The sequence below is a fragment of the Camelus ferus genome, chromosome 21 (assembly GCF_009834535.1).
Source record: "Camelus ferus isolate YT-003-E chromosome 21, BCGSAC_Cfer_1.0, whole genome shotgun sequence".
Classification (NCBI taxonomy): Eukaryota; Metazoa; Chordata; class Mammalia; order Artiodactyla; family Camelidae; genus Camelus; species Camelus ferus.
This window is the reverse complement of record NC_045716.1, coordinates 21,024,319-21,040,897: the sequence shown is the minus strand read 5'-3', so window position 1 is coordinate 21,040,897 and position 16,579 is coordinate 21,024,319. Positions and strand designations below refer to the sequence as shown.

Sequence of the window (16,579 nt, the reverse complement as noted above, 5' to 3'; positions counted from 1 at the left end):
ACAATTCTAACCGCTCATTCTGACCTCCATGGAGCCCAACCATCCCCTGGCCTTATACAAAAATCTCTTTAGAGCCTGAAGCTTAAATATTGAGAGGGACCCTATTTCAACTTTCTCACCAACCTTCTCTCTCCATTTCCCCATTTTCTTTTCCTTGGGGATGTCAGTTCCTGTTCTGAGCCCGCCCTCACCCAGGCCCTTTTTCCGGTGGTGTGTGCCAGCTGGTCCTGCATCCCACATCCCCAGCTGTTGACATTTCGTTGCCATTACCCACAGGATAAAGAAAGGGCCCCTGTTATTCAACAATAGGGGAAAAGAGGGAGACAATGGGAAATTGTGCTTCCGATGGGGTAGGGACAGAGAAGGAAAGGACAGACAGACGACGGACAGGGGGGCTGGACAGAAGGGATCAGGTTTCTTGAAGCAGCTGGAGGTCCTGGAAGTCTGATTCTTACCTTGAGAGTCCCCTCCCACAGGCAATGCGCACCCAGGCACCGGAGGGCAGAGGTGAGGACTATGTTGGGGTGGGTGGTGCTGCGTAGAGGAGGCCTGTAGGGAAAAATGGAGGCAGCTGGAGTTTGACACTTAGGGATCTTTGAGCCTCATTTGTTGTTCATCCCCATACCTATAGGTCCAACATCCTCATACCCACCAGTCAGTCCACCCCTTCTCTGGTCCAAGAGCATCTAGAAGATACAAGGCACTCCATTCTCCGAAATATTCCAAGTAATCATTCCTGTGTTGCCTCCTTTACTCCATCCATCATCATGGATCCCCATGCCTCTTCCAAAGCCCTGTCTTCCCCTGGGCCCAGGACAGTGAGTGCCGCAGATATAGTGCCCAGTCACAGAGCTGGACTCCGGTCACTTAGCCTGGCTTGGTGGAGTGATGGGTGGGGGAGTTCTTGGCACTTTGGCTTCTTTGAACTCAGGGCAGAAGCCTTTCCTCAAAGATGCAAAAGGAGAGACCACACTGACCAGGGGCCCCAAGTCCTGGGGCTCTGAGACACTTGGACATCCCAGGGGACCAGGCAACTCCTTCATCCGGAACCTCTTCCTCAAGCAGGACAAAACGCTGCCAATCACTGCTCCCTCCAACCCTGTGAAGAGACTCGCGTCTAACAGGTCAGTGTCAAAATATCTTACAGCATACTATTGATCAGAATGCTCATAAAATAATTACCAGTGAAATAATTTTATATTATACCTAAAATTGTCCCATAAAAATTATGAATATGTATATTAAATAAAACATCATAAGTTGGTGGGGTTAGGTAGGCACTGGAGCCCTGGGCTGCTCTCTCATGCTCTGTAAGGGGTATGAAGAACATATATGTGCACCTACTTTGAGATACAGAAATACAGATCAGTAATGAAGAGCTTGAACCTCATGTTAAATCCAGATTCAAGTCCCAGCAAACCCCTCCTTTTACTAACTGCGTAACCTCACTCAAGTTTCCTGAAATGTGTGCACCTTTAAGCATCTATAAAATGAGACTTATCATCATTCCTACCTCATAGGATTGCTAAGGGGAATAAATATTAAAGTGGACATGTAAAGTGCTTAGAGCAGTTTCAGGCATGTTAGACTTTAGACGTGTGAGTGGTGGCTATCGTTACTATTGGTCCCTCAATCAATCTGAGTTCCCGCTATCACTGTGCTTACCAGGTACTCCTGTGCAGACGTGGTTCTCTCGCTCATGTCTCTGTCCCAGAGGCTTTCGTTTATAACCATCAGGCAGTTCTTTCTGCGCCTAACCTCTCTCTCCCCTGCTGCACGCTCGGCTCTGTCCTTCATCTGCAGGAAGACGGAGCTCAGCAAATTAGCTTTCTGACTCCTCTTCAGTATTTCCTTCATCTGTGTCCCCACTCTTCTTCCCAGAAGTCCTTAATGTGAGCTCATTCACTAACACACACATTTATTTAGCACCTGCTGTGTGCCAGAAACTATTCTGGGAGCTGCAGATGACAACATATACACAACACTTACTAAATATCAGGCCCTATTTTACATATATTATTTCATCTAATCCTCACCACTACTCAGCGAGGTAGGTAGGTGTGCTATTATTGGCCACATTTTACTGATGAAGAGATTAAAGGCAGAGAGAGGTTAAGCAACTTGTTCAAAGTCATGTAATTAGGAAGTGGAGGAATCAGATTTTCAAAATGAATAAAACTAGGTTAAGGAGTCCTCAATCCAATTTAAACAAAATGGCCAAGGTGATAAAGAATAGGTACAATAAAGAAGGGGGGAGAGAATCAACTCCTGAAATAGATGACCACGTTTGAAATCATTTTTATTGCTTTATAATTTGTAACTTTGTAATTACTGGAAATCTCATGGATATAGTCTACATATGCATATGTATTACTTTCAAATTCGCACTGTAATTTAGCTGCTAACAGAAGTACTTCTAAGAAAAAAAAGTCCCCAGTCCAGTGCAGTAGGGGAACCAGAGGAGTAGCTCACAGTGCACTACAGCATGATGAACTGAGGGGTGAGAAAAGTTTTCCCAGAGGAGGTGAGGCTCAAACTGATTGCCTGAAAGAAGGTGAGAGTGAAATTGGACTGTGCTGGAGCCAGAACATGTCTGGAGCACAGTGCAGAGGGCACAGCTGGTGAGGGGCAGGGAGGAGGGGGCGATGTTGGAGGTGCAGGGAGAGGCTGGATCACAGAGAGCCTTGGAAGCAGATTAGGAGACTGGATTTGATCTCCAGGGCAATAGGGAGACACTGTTTTAAGCAGGAGAGTGACAAGACCACATTTACGCTGGCTTCAGATGGAATGGGTGTCAGAAGAGGATGGAGACCAGAGCTGGCAATCTGGAAGGCAAGACGTGGGAAGCAGATAGGTAGAGGAGGTGCTAAATCAGGACCTGCAGACTGAAGGAATGTGAGAGAGGGAGATGGGTACAGGAGGCCTGGGTGGAGTGAAATTTGTTACTAATCCCTCCCCCCATCTCTTTCCTTTTACCACCAACTTCTGCCCCCATGGCTTCCAGCTGGACAGTCCCCTCTGAGGAATCCCTGATGGGAGTTCATCTCCTACCCTGCCCCACCCTCCACTCTTAGTCCTAAGGGATGCCCACCCTTTGTGCCCTGCAGACTGCGCTGGGCTGACTCCCCATCATGCAAGGCCACCTTAGTCTCCCCACACTCTGCTGCTTCCTTCTCCCTTGGGCCTTCACCACTTTCCACAAAGCCCTGGGGGACCCAGGTAAGACCTTAGCTTGGCCCAGAATCTGGGGAACAGTGGTGGGGAAAGTGGAAAGGGCAGCTGTTGGAGGTACTCAGGAACTGAGAGTCATTGCTGAGTGGGCGGTGGAGGAGAGGGTTGGGGGAGTCTGGGGAGCAGAGGTCTGGATAGGCATTTGGGGCAGTGGGGGTCAGGGGGTTCCTGCCACTGTGGCCCCTTCTGCTCAGCACCCCACCCTGGCCCCCACTACCTCCTGCCCCCCATCCACGAGGTCATTCATTCTCGTCGTGGGGCCACGACCACGCTGCCCTGCGTCCTGGGCGCCCCGCCTCCCAGCTACAAGGTACGCTGGAGCAAAGTGGAGCCAGGGGAGCTCCGGGAAACGCCGATCCTCATCACCAACGGACTGCACGCCCGGGGCTACGGGCCCATGGGGGAGCGCGCCAGGATGCGGAAGGGGCATCGGCTAGATGCCTCCTTGGTTATCGCGGGCGTGCGCCTGGAGGACGAGGGCCGGTACCGCTGTGAGCTCATCAATGGCATCGAGGACGAGAGCGTAGCGCTGACATTGCGCCTGGAGGGTGAGGCCCCTTGGTTGCCGGACCCGCTCCCTCCTCTCCTGCGGGGTTTCGGCCGTTTCATCTCGGGTCTCCCAGGGCTCCTCCACAGCATCTCCCCCGCCCGCTCCCGGGGTACCCCCAGCCATCTCTTCTGGGCTGTGCCACCCTTCCTTCCCCCTCTCCTTCTGCCGGCCCTCCCCAGGCTGTCCGCCACTCCCCAGGTGTGGTGTTTCCGTACCAGCCCAGCCGGGGCCGGTACCAGTTCAATTACTACGAGGCGAAGCAGGCGTGCGAGCAGCAGGACGGACGCCTGGCCACCTACGCTCAGCTGTACCAGGGTGAGCCGCAGAACCCGGGCACCGCCCAGGCGCCCTCCGGGCTGTCACGTGGAGCTCCTTGGAGGCAAACTCCGGGTCGGACTTCCTCCTGTGAAGCCTCTAATCCCCCAACCATCTCCTGCCAGCGTGGACCGAGGGTCTGGACTGGTGTAACGCGGGCTGGCTGCTCGAGGGCTCTGTGCGCTACCCTGTGCTCACTGCGCGCGCTCCGTGCGGTGGGAGAGGTCGGCCGGGGATCCGCAGCTATGGGCCCCGCGACCTCAAGCGCGACCGCTACGATGCTTTCTGCTTTACTTCAGCACTGGCAGGTGAGGGGAGGGGCCAGCCACATAGGGCACCGGAGGGGGCGGGACCTGACTCTAGACAGAGGAGGTCCCGGCCTGTCAATGAGGCGGGGCGGGGCGAGCGGGCCAGGACCCCGCCTGAAAAATGGGGAGGGCTTTGAAGAATGGGGCGGGGAAAGTAGAAGGCTGGTGGCTTGAGATCCCAGCCCGCTCCATAGTCTCTTCAAGACGTCCCCCCTCCATCGCTCTGCCCACCCAGTCTCCAGCCCTCCTCCCTCAACCCCACCTGCACCCGCAGCTCCCCTACTCCCGCTCCTCCTACCCCGGCTCCTCCTACCCAAATTCGGACCCATTCCTCCACACCTGCCCCCCGACTCTGCTCCCTGGGGGCCTGAATCCCGTCGCACCCCCAGCTGGCCCTGCTCTCGGTCCGTCGGTGACCCGCTCCTGTCCCCAGGCCAAGTGTTCTTCGTGCCCGGACGGCTGACTCTGTCTGAAGCCCATGCGGCGTGCCGGCGGCGTGGGGCCACGGTGGCCAAGGTCGGACACCTCTACGCCGCCTGGAAGTTCTCGGGGTTGGACCAATGCGATGGAGGTTGGCTGGCGGATGGCAGCGTGCGCTTCCCCATCACCACACCGCGGCCGCGCTGCGGGGGCCTTCCGGATCCCGGAGTGCGCAGCTTCGGCTTCCCCAGACCCCAGCAGGCGGCCTACGGGACCTACTGCTACTCGGAATAGGGGCCAACCGCACCCCCTCCAGGGAGCGCGGGAGGGACAAAGTCTAAGTAAGTCGTGGCAGGGGTCTCTCTCTGCCTCTTTTCCGCGAGCCTCCCCTTCCATCAGACGTAGAGCGGCCCCTCCTTACCTGTCTTCCCAGCCGGGCGCTGCGGGCCAAGGATCCCGGCTGGCCGGGCGTCGGGGAGAGAGGGTGGTGGCGCCCCTGGTGGCGGAGCGCCGCTACAACCCTAGGACCTGCAGCGGTTCGCGTGCCCCTAGCCGACCTCGCAGCCCCTACTAGGCAGCAGGAGGGGCGTCCAGGGGGCATTAACTGACTTCTGTATACAGCAATAAAATAACTTTAGGACATTTTGTGTTGGGCGAAGCTGTAAGCGCGGCGAGGTGTCGGGGGTTGAGGGGGATAACCTTGCACCCAGCGTGCTGACGGCGCGCCTAGGAAGACAGACTAAGAGGAAGCTCCACTGCTCCTGAGGAGTGAGCCTGCAAGAAAGGGATTTCAAGGAGCAGGCAACAAAAGGTGGCAGGAGAGTTGGAGACACCGCCCACTGTGAGAACCCTGGGTGGTGGTGTGCCAGGCACCACGCGGGGGCGCCACACACTCACCTAAGACTGCTCTAGCTCATCTGCCAGGAGCGCTCCAAACCCCCAGGCTTAGCCCCTGGGCACCACGGAACAAATATAAGGTGGACCTAAACATACTTCAAAATGTGTTTGTCTCCTGCCAGTCTCCGAGAAGGGTTTGCAGGATTACTACTAAAGGTAGGAAATTCATACAGCTTTTTACAACTGACAGGAAATTAACCCCTCGTAAGGAGGAGGAAGCAAAAACCAACACAATAAGGTCCTCGCTGGGCTGATACTTCAGAGTGATTGCTCATTCGATTAAGCGTTTACCACCACCATGGCCTCAGGGCAAAAGGGGCAACTGGACCCGGAACATTCTTAACATCTGGCTGAAAGAAACATGCTAGTAACTCTAAACAACTCAAACTTCATTAATTTATTTTCCTTAATGTATACTATATTATATATCCTATTTATTTATTTAGTCATTTATTACTGTTCAAGCAATCTAACTGCACCACAAAAATCCTGGGCTAGAGAATAGTAGTGACTGGAACAAAGAGTATGAACTTTCTAATCGTGCTTGACACATGTTGTAAAATTGCTTTCCAAGAGGTTTCTTGGAATTATTGTTAAAGAAAATTTATCCCATGGGGCTTTATGTAAGGGACAGAGGATGACTGAATGAAAAGCATCTCCAGTAACTCTCATATAGCAAGTGAAATATTTGTGCCAGTTCCTAAGCTTTGGTTTTCTCATCCTGGTCATGTGATAAGTGTATCTGCCTCCCAAGTTTGTTGTGGGCAGTAATTGCAGTAATTGAGACAATGCCTGGACTGGGTAGTACATGCCTGGTACACATAAGAGGCACTCCATAACTGGTGCTTATAATCATCAATAAATAATAAGGATAATAACAGAAGAACAATAATAATTATCATTCAGGTTGTTATCAGCTAGCCTGTAGAATTGGTTGCTATATGGCACTGATTAGCCAGGGTAAACTAAATTATGCTGTGATAAAAAGCAATCTCAATGGCTTAAATCCCTAATCTCTATCTCTCAACTCAATGAGCCCTAATCTCAATGGCTTAAAACACCAAAGGTTTATTTCTCACTCAGGTTACATGTGCATCATGGTTAACAAGGGGGCTCTTCTCATTTTAGTTATTCAGGGACCCAGGTTGATGGAGAAGCCACCATCTCAAATGCCATCAATCACCATGCCAAAGGAAAAAATAAAAAGAGCTCTGAAGGTCTTATACAAGCAATTAATAGCTACAATCTCCAGGGACACCTGTCTTGTCTGTTCACAACTCATTCTCCAGAACTAATCACACGGCCCCACTCAACCACAAGGGGGCAGGAAAGAGCAATCCTGCTTTGGCCTGGAGGTAGAACTGAAAATACTTGGCGAACAGCACCAGCACTGATATCTACCACCAGCAAGGAGGGCAGCCTACGTTCTGGGACATATTGGTAGTCACCCACTCCTCTACACTTCTGGGTTTTCTAAGTTCTGATGTATTATGGAGTCAGAACCCCAGAAGGCCAAAATCCTGGGCCTTGCAGCTCAGCCTGTAGGAAGATGGCTTTTCTTCAGTATGATGCCTTCAGCCTTTGTCAAGAGGTCACATGAGAAATAGTCGTGGGAGGAGCTTTTCACTTGCTGCAAAGCTCTGTTTCTTTGCCCATAAAAACACGTGACCACCAATTCTTATTACTACTCTTCATATTGCTGTTACTATTATTTTTTTGTTATAGAGAATTTCAAGCGTACACAAAACTAGAGAGAACTGAACAGCAAACCACTTCATCATCCAGTTTGACAATTTCAAAACTCTATCATTCTTGTTTCATGAATCCCCTCATTTGTATCGTTTTTGCTGGAGTATTTTAAAGCAAATCTCAAACACCCTATCATTTCACCTGTAAATACTCAGTATGTATTTCTAATATATAGTGACTTTAAAATAACCATAATTCTACCATCACACTCCCCAACAAAACTGAATTAATGTTATCTGATATTCAGTTCATGATTAATTTCTCCTGAATATCTAAAAAATATAACTTTATAGTTTGGGCTCAAACCAGAATCCAACTAAGGTTTACAAATTGCATTTGATTACATTTTTGGTTGTGTATTTTAAGCCATAATACTTCTTTCTCCTTCATTTTATCTATGCCACTTTGTTTGTTTATGAAATGGATTATTTTCTTATCAGATTTCCCACATTCTGGAGTGTATCCTCAAAATGTCATTTATATTGTCCTGTCCCCTGTAATTATATTTAGAAGTTTGATTAAATGTACATACACTTTTCTCCCCAGGAATATTTCATAAGTGATACTGTACACACATCAGTATATGTACAGTATGTACAGTATGATACTGTACATACATCAGTATATGTACAGACACCATGGTGTCTGGTTGCTGGACTAAAATAGTGATGCTAAGTTTGATCAGTAAATTCAGGTAGTGTAAGTCTGATCCATTCATAATAAAGTTCTTCACTGTGTTAGATTCCTACGGCTACTGTGGCAAAGTACCACAAACTTGGTGGCTTAAGACAACAGAAATTTATCCTTTTACAGTTCTGGAGGCCAGAAATCCAAACTTAAGGTGTTGGCAGTCTCATGCTCCCTCTGGAGACTCCAAGGAGACTTCTTTCTTGCCTCTTATACCTTCTGGTGGCTGGTGGTGTTCCTGGGCTCCTTTGGCTGCATCGCAGCAATTTCTGCCTCCTTCTTTTCCTGTGTGTGTCTCCTTTTCTGTCTCACAAGGGCACTTGTCATTGGATTTGCCTCACCTGCCTAATCCAGAACAATCTCATCTCAAAACTATTAACTGAATTTAGGGAATGAATTCATGTAATAAATTACATCCGCAAAGACCCTTTCCCAAACAAGTTAACTTTTGCAGGTTTCAGGGATTAGGACGTGGATATATCTTTTTGTGGCCACTATTCAACTCCCTATACTCATCAACTTTTTCTCTAATGGCTACTGATGATCATTATTTAGATCAGTTCTTTCACTAGAATTGCAAAATAGAGATATTCCAATTTGGTCGTTCCTCCTTCATTTATTAGCTGTGAATTGTCTATAAAGAAAAATTTCCCTTATCAACTACTTTGTCACTAGGACATAGAACCCATTCAGGAAGGTATGATTCATGTTTGATTCTCTCCCATTTACTTTAAATAGGCACTATGGAGTGAGTGTTTGTGTACCCTCCCATCAAAATTTATATGTTAAAACCCTGATCCCTAATGTGTTGGTATTTGGAGATGGGGCCTTTGGGAGGTAATTAGATCATGAGGGTAGAGCCCTCGTGGTGAGGTTAGTGCCTTTATAAGAAGACACTTGGGAGAGCTTGCTTCCTCTCTCTGCTCTCCACCACAGGAGGATACAATGAAAAGACGATCATCTGTGAATCAGGAAGTGTGCCATCTCCAGACACCAGATCTGCTGGCCTCCAGTACCGTGAGAAATAAATGTTTGTTGTTTGAGCCACCCAGTCAGTGGTAATTTGTTATAGCAGCCAGAGCTGACTATGACAACAGGCTTCCCTAAAAGCAGACACGAGGCAAGACTTTGAGTACAAGGAGTTTACCTTGGAGGTCATGCTAAGAGGCAATGGTCGAGGAGTGGAGAAGTGAGACAGGAAAGGGAAGGGAGAGAAGCTGATGAAAGGTTGTGACAGAGCAGGTGAACCAACTGGGGCTCAGTTCTGCAGGGGAATTCTGGAAGGCAGTGTAGAACCTGTCTCAGGAAATCCCACCCGAGGGACAAAGAGTCCAGAGTATTACTGGTCAACTTCCTGTCTGAAAGGTGAGGGCTTCTCCTGGGAGCGCTAACCCTGTAGCATCCCTAGCAGAAACATGCTCCCACCATCAGGAAAAAAAAGTCCCCAGGCAGAGTCACAGATGCTCTTTGAGATGCTTTCTCCTTGCAGAGGTGAATGCGAAGGATACTGGCCACAGCTACCCCTTTGGCACTGCTCAGACCCATTTGTGCCTCCATGATAAGTTCACTTTGTTCCCTCACTGAGTCTTCAAGGTGGTGGCCAATCACAATTGCTAATCATTGCTAATTATTTAAAAAGGAAGTCTTATCACAGGAGGGTTAGTGGGACAAACTCAAGTCACGGTTGCTGCAGTTGGTTCCAAGGCTGTAATCAATATTTAACATCTCCCTCCTCTACAACTTATTCCATTGGTCTGTGAGGCTTTCACAGTGGGAAAACCCAACCTTTCATCTCTTCATCCCTCAGCCTTTCATTACTGTGCCCTTGACAGGCCAACATTGCCATAACTGCCTGTTCATTGGATAATCAAGAACAAATGTCTTTGCCAATATAATTCTTTTCTTTGCCTATGTACAGCTCAGTTGGCAGAAGGTGCCCAAAATGACCCAGAAGCTGCCATAGCCTTAGGTTTAGTGGTACCCCTACTGTGACCGCTGGTGGAAGCATCTCCCACCCTAGGAACTAGGGCTTCTAACCCTGCTGAGCCTTAACTGAGTCACAGATTCCCCCAGTGGGTCACTGGGACTGATGGTGAGAGGGATGTTTCTACTTCCATTCCCTGGTTCCTGAACCCATCATTTTGAGCACCATGAAATGGCCATTGGTTCAAAATATATATGCTACATTTTGAAAACAGTACCTTAATCCAGAGGATGTTTTCCCCAAGCTCGTATTAGATGTGCTGTAAAAAGGCCATATTAGGTATAATTATACAATGGAATAATACTCAGCCTTAAAAAAGAATAAAATAATGCCATTTGCAGCAAAATGGATGGACTTGGAGATTGTCATTCTAAGTGAAGTAAACCAGAAAGAGAAAGAAAAATACCATATGATATCACTTATATGTGGAATCTAAAAAAAAAGACACAAATGAATTTATTTATGAAACAGAGACTCACAGATATAGAAAACAAAGTTATGGTTACCAGGGGGTAATGGGGGTGGGAAGGGATAAATTGGGAGTTGGAGATTTTCAGATACTAACTACTATATATAAAATAGATATTCAACAAGTTTCTTCTGTATAGCACAGGGATCTATATTCAATATTTTGCAGTAACCTATAATGCAAAAGAATATGAAAAGGAATATATGTATGTATATGTATGACTGAAACATTATGCTGTACACCAGAAATTGACACGACATTGTAAACTGAGTATACTTCAATTTAAAAAAAAGACCATACTAATGTACTATCTGGCTGGCAATTTCAAGGTGATATGGTGTATTGTAGGGCCAATGGATCCTGTGGTCACATGTCCATTGTCACATTTCCTTCACTGTAAAGTGGATTCCTTTGGTTAGAGGTGATATATATGGGATCTCATAAAGAAAAATCATTTCCTTTATTTCCTTGGCTACTGATATTGGTGATGGCCAAGGCACTTGGGCAGGGAAGGCAAATCCATATACAGAATATGCATTAATCCCAGTAAGGAATTATTGCTCCCCACTGCAGACTGAAAGAGGTACTGTTGTAATCAACATACTTCCCAGTGGCTGATTGGTCTCTTTGAGGGATGGTGCCATGTTGAGTTTTCAGCATTTGTCTCTGCTGCTGACAGACCAAACATCCAGCAGTGGCAGTAGCTAGATCAGCCTTGGTGAGAGGGAGCCCATGCTGGTGAGCCCTGACATAGTCTCCATATTTACTGCCACAACTACTCCATTCATGGGCCCATTGTGCAGCCCTGGCATGGCGGAGGACAAAGACTGGCTGTTATCCACTGGAGTCCTTCTGTCCCCTTAGCCATTCGATGTCTCCTCTGCAGTGAATGCTCTTCAATGATACTGCCATAGACACAATGCCCACTCCTGTAAATCCATCCATATAGCTCTTCCCTAGACTTCCTTATCTCCAATCTTCCAGTTTTGCCCTTTCATGGCCTGACCTACCAGCCAAACCGTTTACCACTGCTCAAGAGTCCATGTATATACTTCGCTCCAGTCACCTCTCTCCTTGCAAAGTAGATGACTAGGGTATCGTTTGAAATCTCCTGTTTGGAGGACTTTCTTTCACCATGTCTTTTAGGGCCACCCCTGAGTGGGGCTGGAGTGTGGTAACAACCCATGTTTAGCTCACATCAATCTATCAAAGTGATCCATTCATGGACCAGGTGTGGGCTTTTTTTCTCCTCTGAATTCTGATCACAGACCAGCCCAACAAGGCTACAGAGTGAGCTGAGAGAGATGGGACGGTGCAGCAGAGATAGACGATGTGGGAGTCGGGGCTTCCTGCCCATGTAGCTTCCTCGTGCCCTCTGAATGCACTCAGACCTCATCACAAATGTACATTTTGGATTGCTGCTATGCCCACCCATGTGTGCTTGTGACTTGGTGGGTCTCAGAATTTCTAGATCTTAATAGGAAAGGGAAACAGGAAAAGGAGGGAATCCAACAAGTAATTAAGTAAATAATCCAAATAATTGAGCAGCTGATGACTATGGGCAGCTGGAGCTCCAAGGTGCTGGGGGCTGGGGGAGGCTGTGGGGAACTTCCCTCCCACTGTTCCCACCTGAGAGGTGAGGGGCTGGGGTTTTAGTCTGTCAACTTGCCCTCTGTCACTGGTTGAGGGCTGTTGCCAGGGCCATTCTGACTTGTCAGGCATTTAGGCCAAGTGTACCCCAACATCGAAAATAATCCCCGAGCCTTTGGCTTGTTGAGGTGACTGCTAAGGGCAGATGGATGGAGGCACCAACAGGATCTGCTATATCCCATTAACTTTCAAAATTATGAGTTGATGCCTAACAACATCTGGAGGTGACCAGTGATTTTATTTTTTAGTATCATGAACTCATGGACTTCTTAATCCATTCGACCTGTTTCAATCTCTTCAGTCATTACTCAGCTTAGCACTGATGTTGTCTTGTCTTTGGCCAGTGGGAGTCATTTCAAGTTGGCTACTGGGTCCTTTTGACATGAGCCTGACCTGAGTCTCATAACTTCCTTGTTCTCAAGTATGACAAGTTATCCTGCCCCAGACCTGGAATTTCTCCGAAGGTTCCTTTTAGTGAAAAGTACTATTTAGACACCATGATCCGGACACAAGGGGTATTCACTGTTTCTGGTCTGTCACTGATTCTAAGCCTCTTCAGTAGACAGAAGATAAATATGCAAAGGATGAAGTCATGCTGCTATTTTCAATCCAGATTTAAGATTAGCAATTTTTGCTTAACTTTGCTTTTCTTACACTGAAAACCTTAGTTCTTAACACCATTACTATAATTACTTATTTGCTTTATCACCATAAATAGCACTTTTCAAAATAATGCCAGCATTAAGATTTGTCCATGGTTCTCTTTGTCCTTAGGGATCTATAGTCAAAATGCTGAGTTTCATAATCACTTGAAAGAAAATTCTTCTATGTGGCTTTGCCTCCAACTTCATATATAATTAGGTGCATTTGTTTCAGTCTGTTTTAAATGTTTAGGGATTGCATCACTTTCCCTCTGTTTTATTTAATCTAAAATTAATTCTAATTTAATTTGGTGCTTTAATTAAATAAAACATTTATGTGATTCCAAGATCAAAACCATAAAATAAGATGTTATTACCATTTTACAAGTGAAGAAACTGAGGCTCAGAAAGATTAGTACCTTCCTCAGTATCACAGAAAAGTGAGCAGTCTTTCCCCTCAGGGGACAGGGAGAGGGGCTGCGGGGAGCCTGCAGATGGAACTGACTTTTTCTCAAGAAGTAGATTTGCATGTACTCAGGGTTAAGCCTTCCAGTTCTTCAGCTGTTCTTTGAGAAACAGGCTGATGATCTCCTCTGTACACATGAATTTGCAGCCCTCAAAGCCAGGGTCTGTTAGCTCAGGGGGGACAGCTGGCTCCAGCTCACACAGCAGAGGCTCTCCCACAATGCTGTTCAGCCTGTAGATCCCCTCGGCACCCTACTTCCCCTCCCACCTACCCCACCCCCTGCCCGCGGTCAGCTGCAGGAGCCCTGAGTTACACCCAGCCCTTCCTGGGCCCTCCCTCGCCTGGGCTGGGGTCCCGTGCTTCCTGGCCCCTTTCAGAAGCTATCAAAGCCTCTATTCTCCAAACACAGCTGTGCCAGCGTTCAGTGCCGTGTCCATCCCCCCCTTCAGCCCCACTCCCATGTCCCCGCGGCATAGGATCCAGGTGCCTGTGTGATGTGCAGCGCCTGAGAAAAAAACCAAGATGCTTGGGCCCCTACCCCTCAGTCTGGGAAAGTGGGGGCAGGTGTTCAAGAGGCTGGAGGGACAGACTCTCCCTGTGGTTGGGAATATAGTGAGGAAGACCCAGGGCTAACACTGGAGCTGGGGGGAGGTTGGGATGCTAGAACTTGGAGGGGAGATTCTGTTTCCTGAACTAGGGTCATGGCCTCAGCTTTGTCCTGGATGGGAGGCTTAGCAGGGTGAGGGCAAGAGATTTACTGTTCTCATCCAGAGAGATTGGAAAAATCCCCAGGGCCCAGGAGGCTGGGAGACGGGCCAGCTGATTGCATGTAGAAGAGGAGAGCTGCCACCACTCCCTCCTTCTCTCTTTCTTCTCCTCACCTCCCCCATTTTCTCTCCCCTGAGAGAGACAGCTGGGGGCCCTGGCAAGAACATTGGGAGGCAGGAGATTTAGGTTTGGGGTCACGGTCAGTCAGTCAGTTTCATGCTATGTGACCCTAGACAGTCACATCATCACTTTGGGCCTCAGTTTCCTCACCCAGAAGATACCTAAAGATACCTGAGACATTCTCCTCCTATTAGTGGGACAGGAAGTTAGTTCTACTTGAAATCTGACTTTCACTCTTCCTGCTTCCATTGATCCTGTTTGCTTCCAGCCAGTCCATGAGGATCCCTTTCTGAGTCCTAGAGGGGAAGGTCTTGGTTCTCACCTCTTCTCAAAAAGCAGATAGAAATGGGCCAGGGTTGTCACATGGCCATGGGTCAAGATGCAAATATAGAAAGTTCCTGATCAGAAATTTCCAGGTCAAAGTGCAGGTCAGACTTCAGTATGCATTTTTCAGCTGGAAATGTTGGGAAGTCTTGAGGAAGTGCTCATTTTCTCCCCTGGGAAATCCTAGGGAAAGGACTCCTCTCTCAAATAGTGAGCCCTCTATCCAGTTCACAGAGGAGTGGCCCACTGACCTCCTGGCCAGGAGATCTGGTACAAATTACTCTGTGTTTGTGTGTGTATGACTAGTAAAGGAAAAGAATCAGATTTTGCTGAGCCCAAGCCATGGGCCAGGGCTTAGCCAGCCCAAGTGCAGCAGATGCTACCCAGAGCAGCAGATAGCACTCAGCCCATTGTACAGAAGAAGAAATTGTTGTAGAGAAACAAAGGTCTTCCCAAAGTTTTGGGAAATGCAAATGGCAGAACAGGAGCTTGACCTCAGTGCCCATGACTCCAGAGTCCTGGCTCTCTTCAAGATCCTCACAGCAGCAGCTGACTGTTCTCTCACCAGATCTGGTTTCCCACCAGGGGTCTGCTTCTTGGAACAAACTGTCTGGTACCAGTGCTTCTCCAGACCCAGGTGCTGCCAGCCTCCATCAAGGTTGGACTCCCCCAGAGCACCAAAATATGTACCCGCATTTCTACTTATGAAGGGAGGTGGTGAGGAAGGTCACTTTCTCCATCTTCTCTGGTCACAGCCAGGTTTCCCTGAGGCAAGAATTGTGGTTACATGTGAGCCACCACTAGGATTGAATTTCAGCCACTTGGTTACCTGGCTCTGCTTTGCTGGGCTCAAGCCCTAACAAGCCCAGATGGAGACAAGCCTCTGTGGGGATTAGGCTGGATACATGCCCCCATGCTGAGACTGTCTTTCAGCTCAGGGATGCCAAGTCCTAGGGCTACAGAGGTGCTGCCCAGATCTGTCCCCAAGGGCCTTCTCAGATTCCTCCCCCCTCCACCAGAGGACTTGGGACAGCATTCCCAAGCACTAAAATAGTGCCTGTTCCACAGTGGACATGGAGTATTCCAGAATTTCCACACAGCGGGGACTTGGGTGAGTCTAGATGAAAGGTCAGTGACCTGCCCTGAGGCTGCATTTGTATCACAGGCACCCCACTTTACTTGGGTTATTTTGGAGGTGCTGCTAGAGATTGTGGGAATCAAAGCCTCTGACAAGCTATCGTCGATGCCATCACTGGCATTCAGGGGAGAGAATCCAGGTGTCTGTCTGTGCTACCCACAGTCAGTGCAGAGGACTTTGCCTGGAATCCCAGGAGGGAGGAGGGAGAAAGGAGGAGGGAGGGGGAAAGAGAGTCTGGGAAAGAAGAGGGAAGTGGAGGCCCTGGAGCTGTGAGGGGGGTGTCATTGGTATTCTGGGCGCTGAGGAGTCCCCAGCGGCTGGGCAGCACTCACGGACCACCCCCTGGCACCAGGCTGCACATTCATCAGCGAGCTCTGGCCAGTGGGCCCTCTGGGCTCCCAGCAACGCCTGCACTTTGCACATTGGTTTGCATGAGCAGTAATGTTCATTCACGGTGCCACTTCCCACCCCCACCCCCATGTCTAGAGTTCCTGACTTGCTTTGCTTAACCCATGAATCTGCTCTCTAACCTCCATCCCTCCAGCTGCAAAGTCAGCTCGTCCTCTGTGCAGGGAGTAGGAGCACCACAGGAGACAAAATCCAATCAGAGCTTCCTCCAGGGAGGTGGCTAAGGTCATTTGCACCTCATCCTGCCTCCAAATAAGAGATTCCCTCCCCCGTTTTTATATATGTGTGGTATCTCTCCAGGAGCAAAGCCTCCTTCCCATTCTCCTTCCATCCTTTTCCCCACTAAGTCTGAGTCCCTCCTCCTTTCCCTTGACTAAGGGGAAGTCCCTCCGACTATCTAACTTCCATCCCTCCAGCTACAACATCATCCTCTAGCTCGGCGAGCTCTCCCTGC

The 16,579-nt window shown here is 48.6% G+C and overlaps 1 protein-coding gene across 15 annotated transcripts; it reads left to right on the top strand.

The window, feature by feature from the left end:
• On the top strand, positions 1 to 9,208 carry HAPLN2 (hyaluronan and proteoglycan link protein 2). Of its 15 annotated transcripts, XR_004313971.1 has the most exons (10): positions 15 to 507; positions 632 to 726; positions 1,063 to 1,124; positions 3,108 to 3,219; positions 3,426 to 3,779; positions 3,980 to 4,096; positions 4,222 to 4,404; positions 4,838 to 5,165; positions 5,258 to 5,877; positions 9,094 to 9,208. XR_004313971.1 is itself a non-coding variant. In XM_032464026.1 (9 exons), the coding sequence occupies exons 4-8, from the start codon at positions 3,132 to 3,134 to the stop codon at positions 5,116 to 5,118; spliced, it is 1,023 nt and encodes a 340-aa protein (XP_032319917.1). In that variant the 5' UTR covers positions 1 to 507; positions 632 to 726; positions 1,066 to 1,124; positions 3,005 to 3,131; the 3' UTR covers positions 5,119 to 5,165; positions 9,094 to 9,208. The 15 variants fall into 15 exon arrangements, 12 of the variants coding, with proteins under 12 accessions (XP_032319917.1, XP_032319912.1, XP_032319913.1 ...); XM_032464026.1 differs by lacking the exon at positions 5,258 to 5,877 and having other exon boundaries at positions 1 to 507; positions 1,066 to 1,124; positions 3,005 to 3,219; XM_032464021.1 differs by lacking the exon at positions 5,258 to 5,877 and having other exon boundaries at positions 1 to 507; positions 1,066 to 1,124; positions 2,783 to 3,219.
• The last annotated feature ends 7,371 nt before the right edge of the window (positions 9,209 to 16,579 follow it).

Excerpts from the sequence above, each read along its gene's own strand:
- HAPLN2 (XM_032464027.1), top strand. The coding sequence starts at position 3,132 with ATGCAAGGCCACCTTAGTCTCCCCACACTCTGCTGCTTCCTTCTCCCT. Across the intron at positions 4,097-4,221 it reads CTACGCTCAGCTGTACCAGG|CGTGGACCGAGGGTCTGGAC; the intron begins GTGAGCCGCAGA and ends ATCTCCTGCCAG. Across the intron at positions 4,405-4,837 it reads CTTTACTTCAGCACTGGCAG|GCCAAGTGTTCTTCGTGCCC; the intron begins GTGAGGGGAGGG and ends TCCTGTCCCCAG.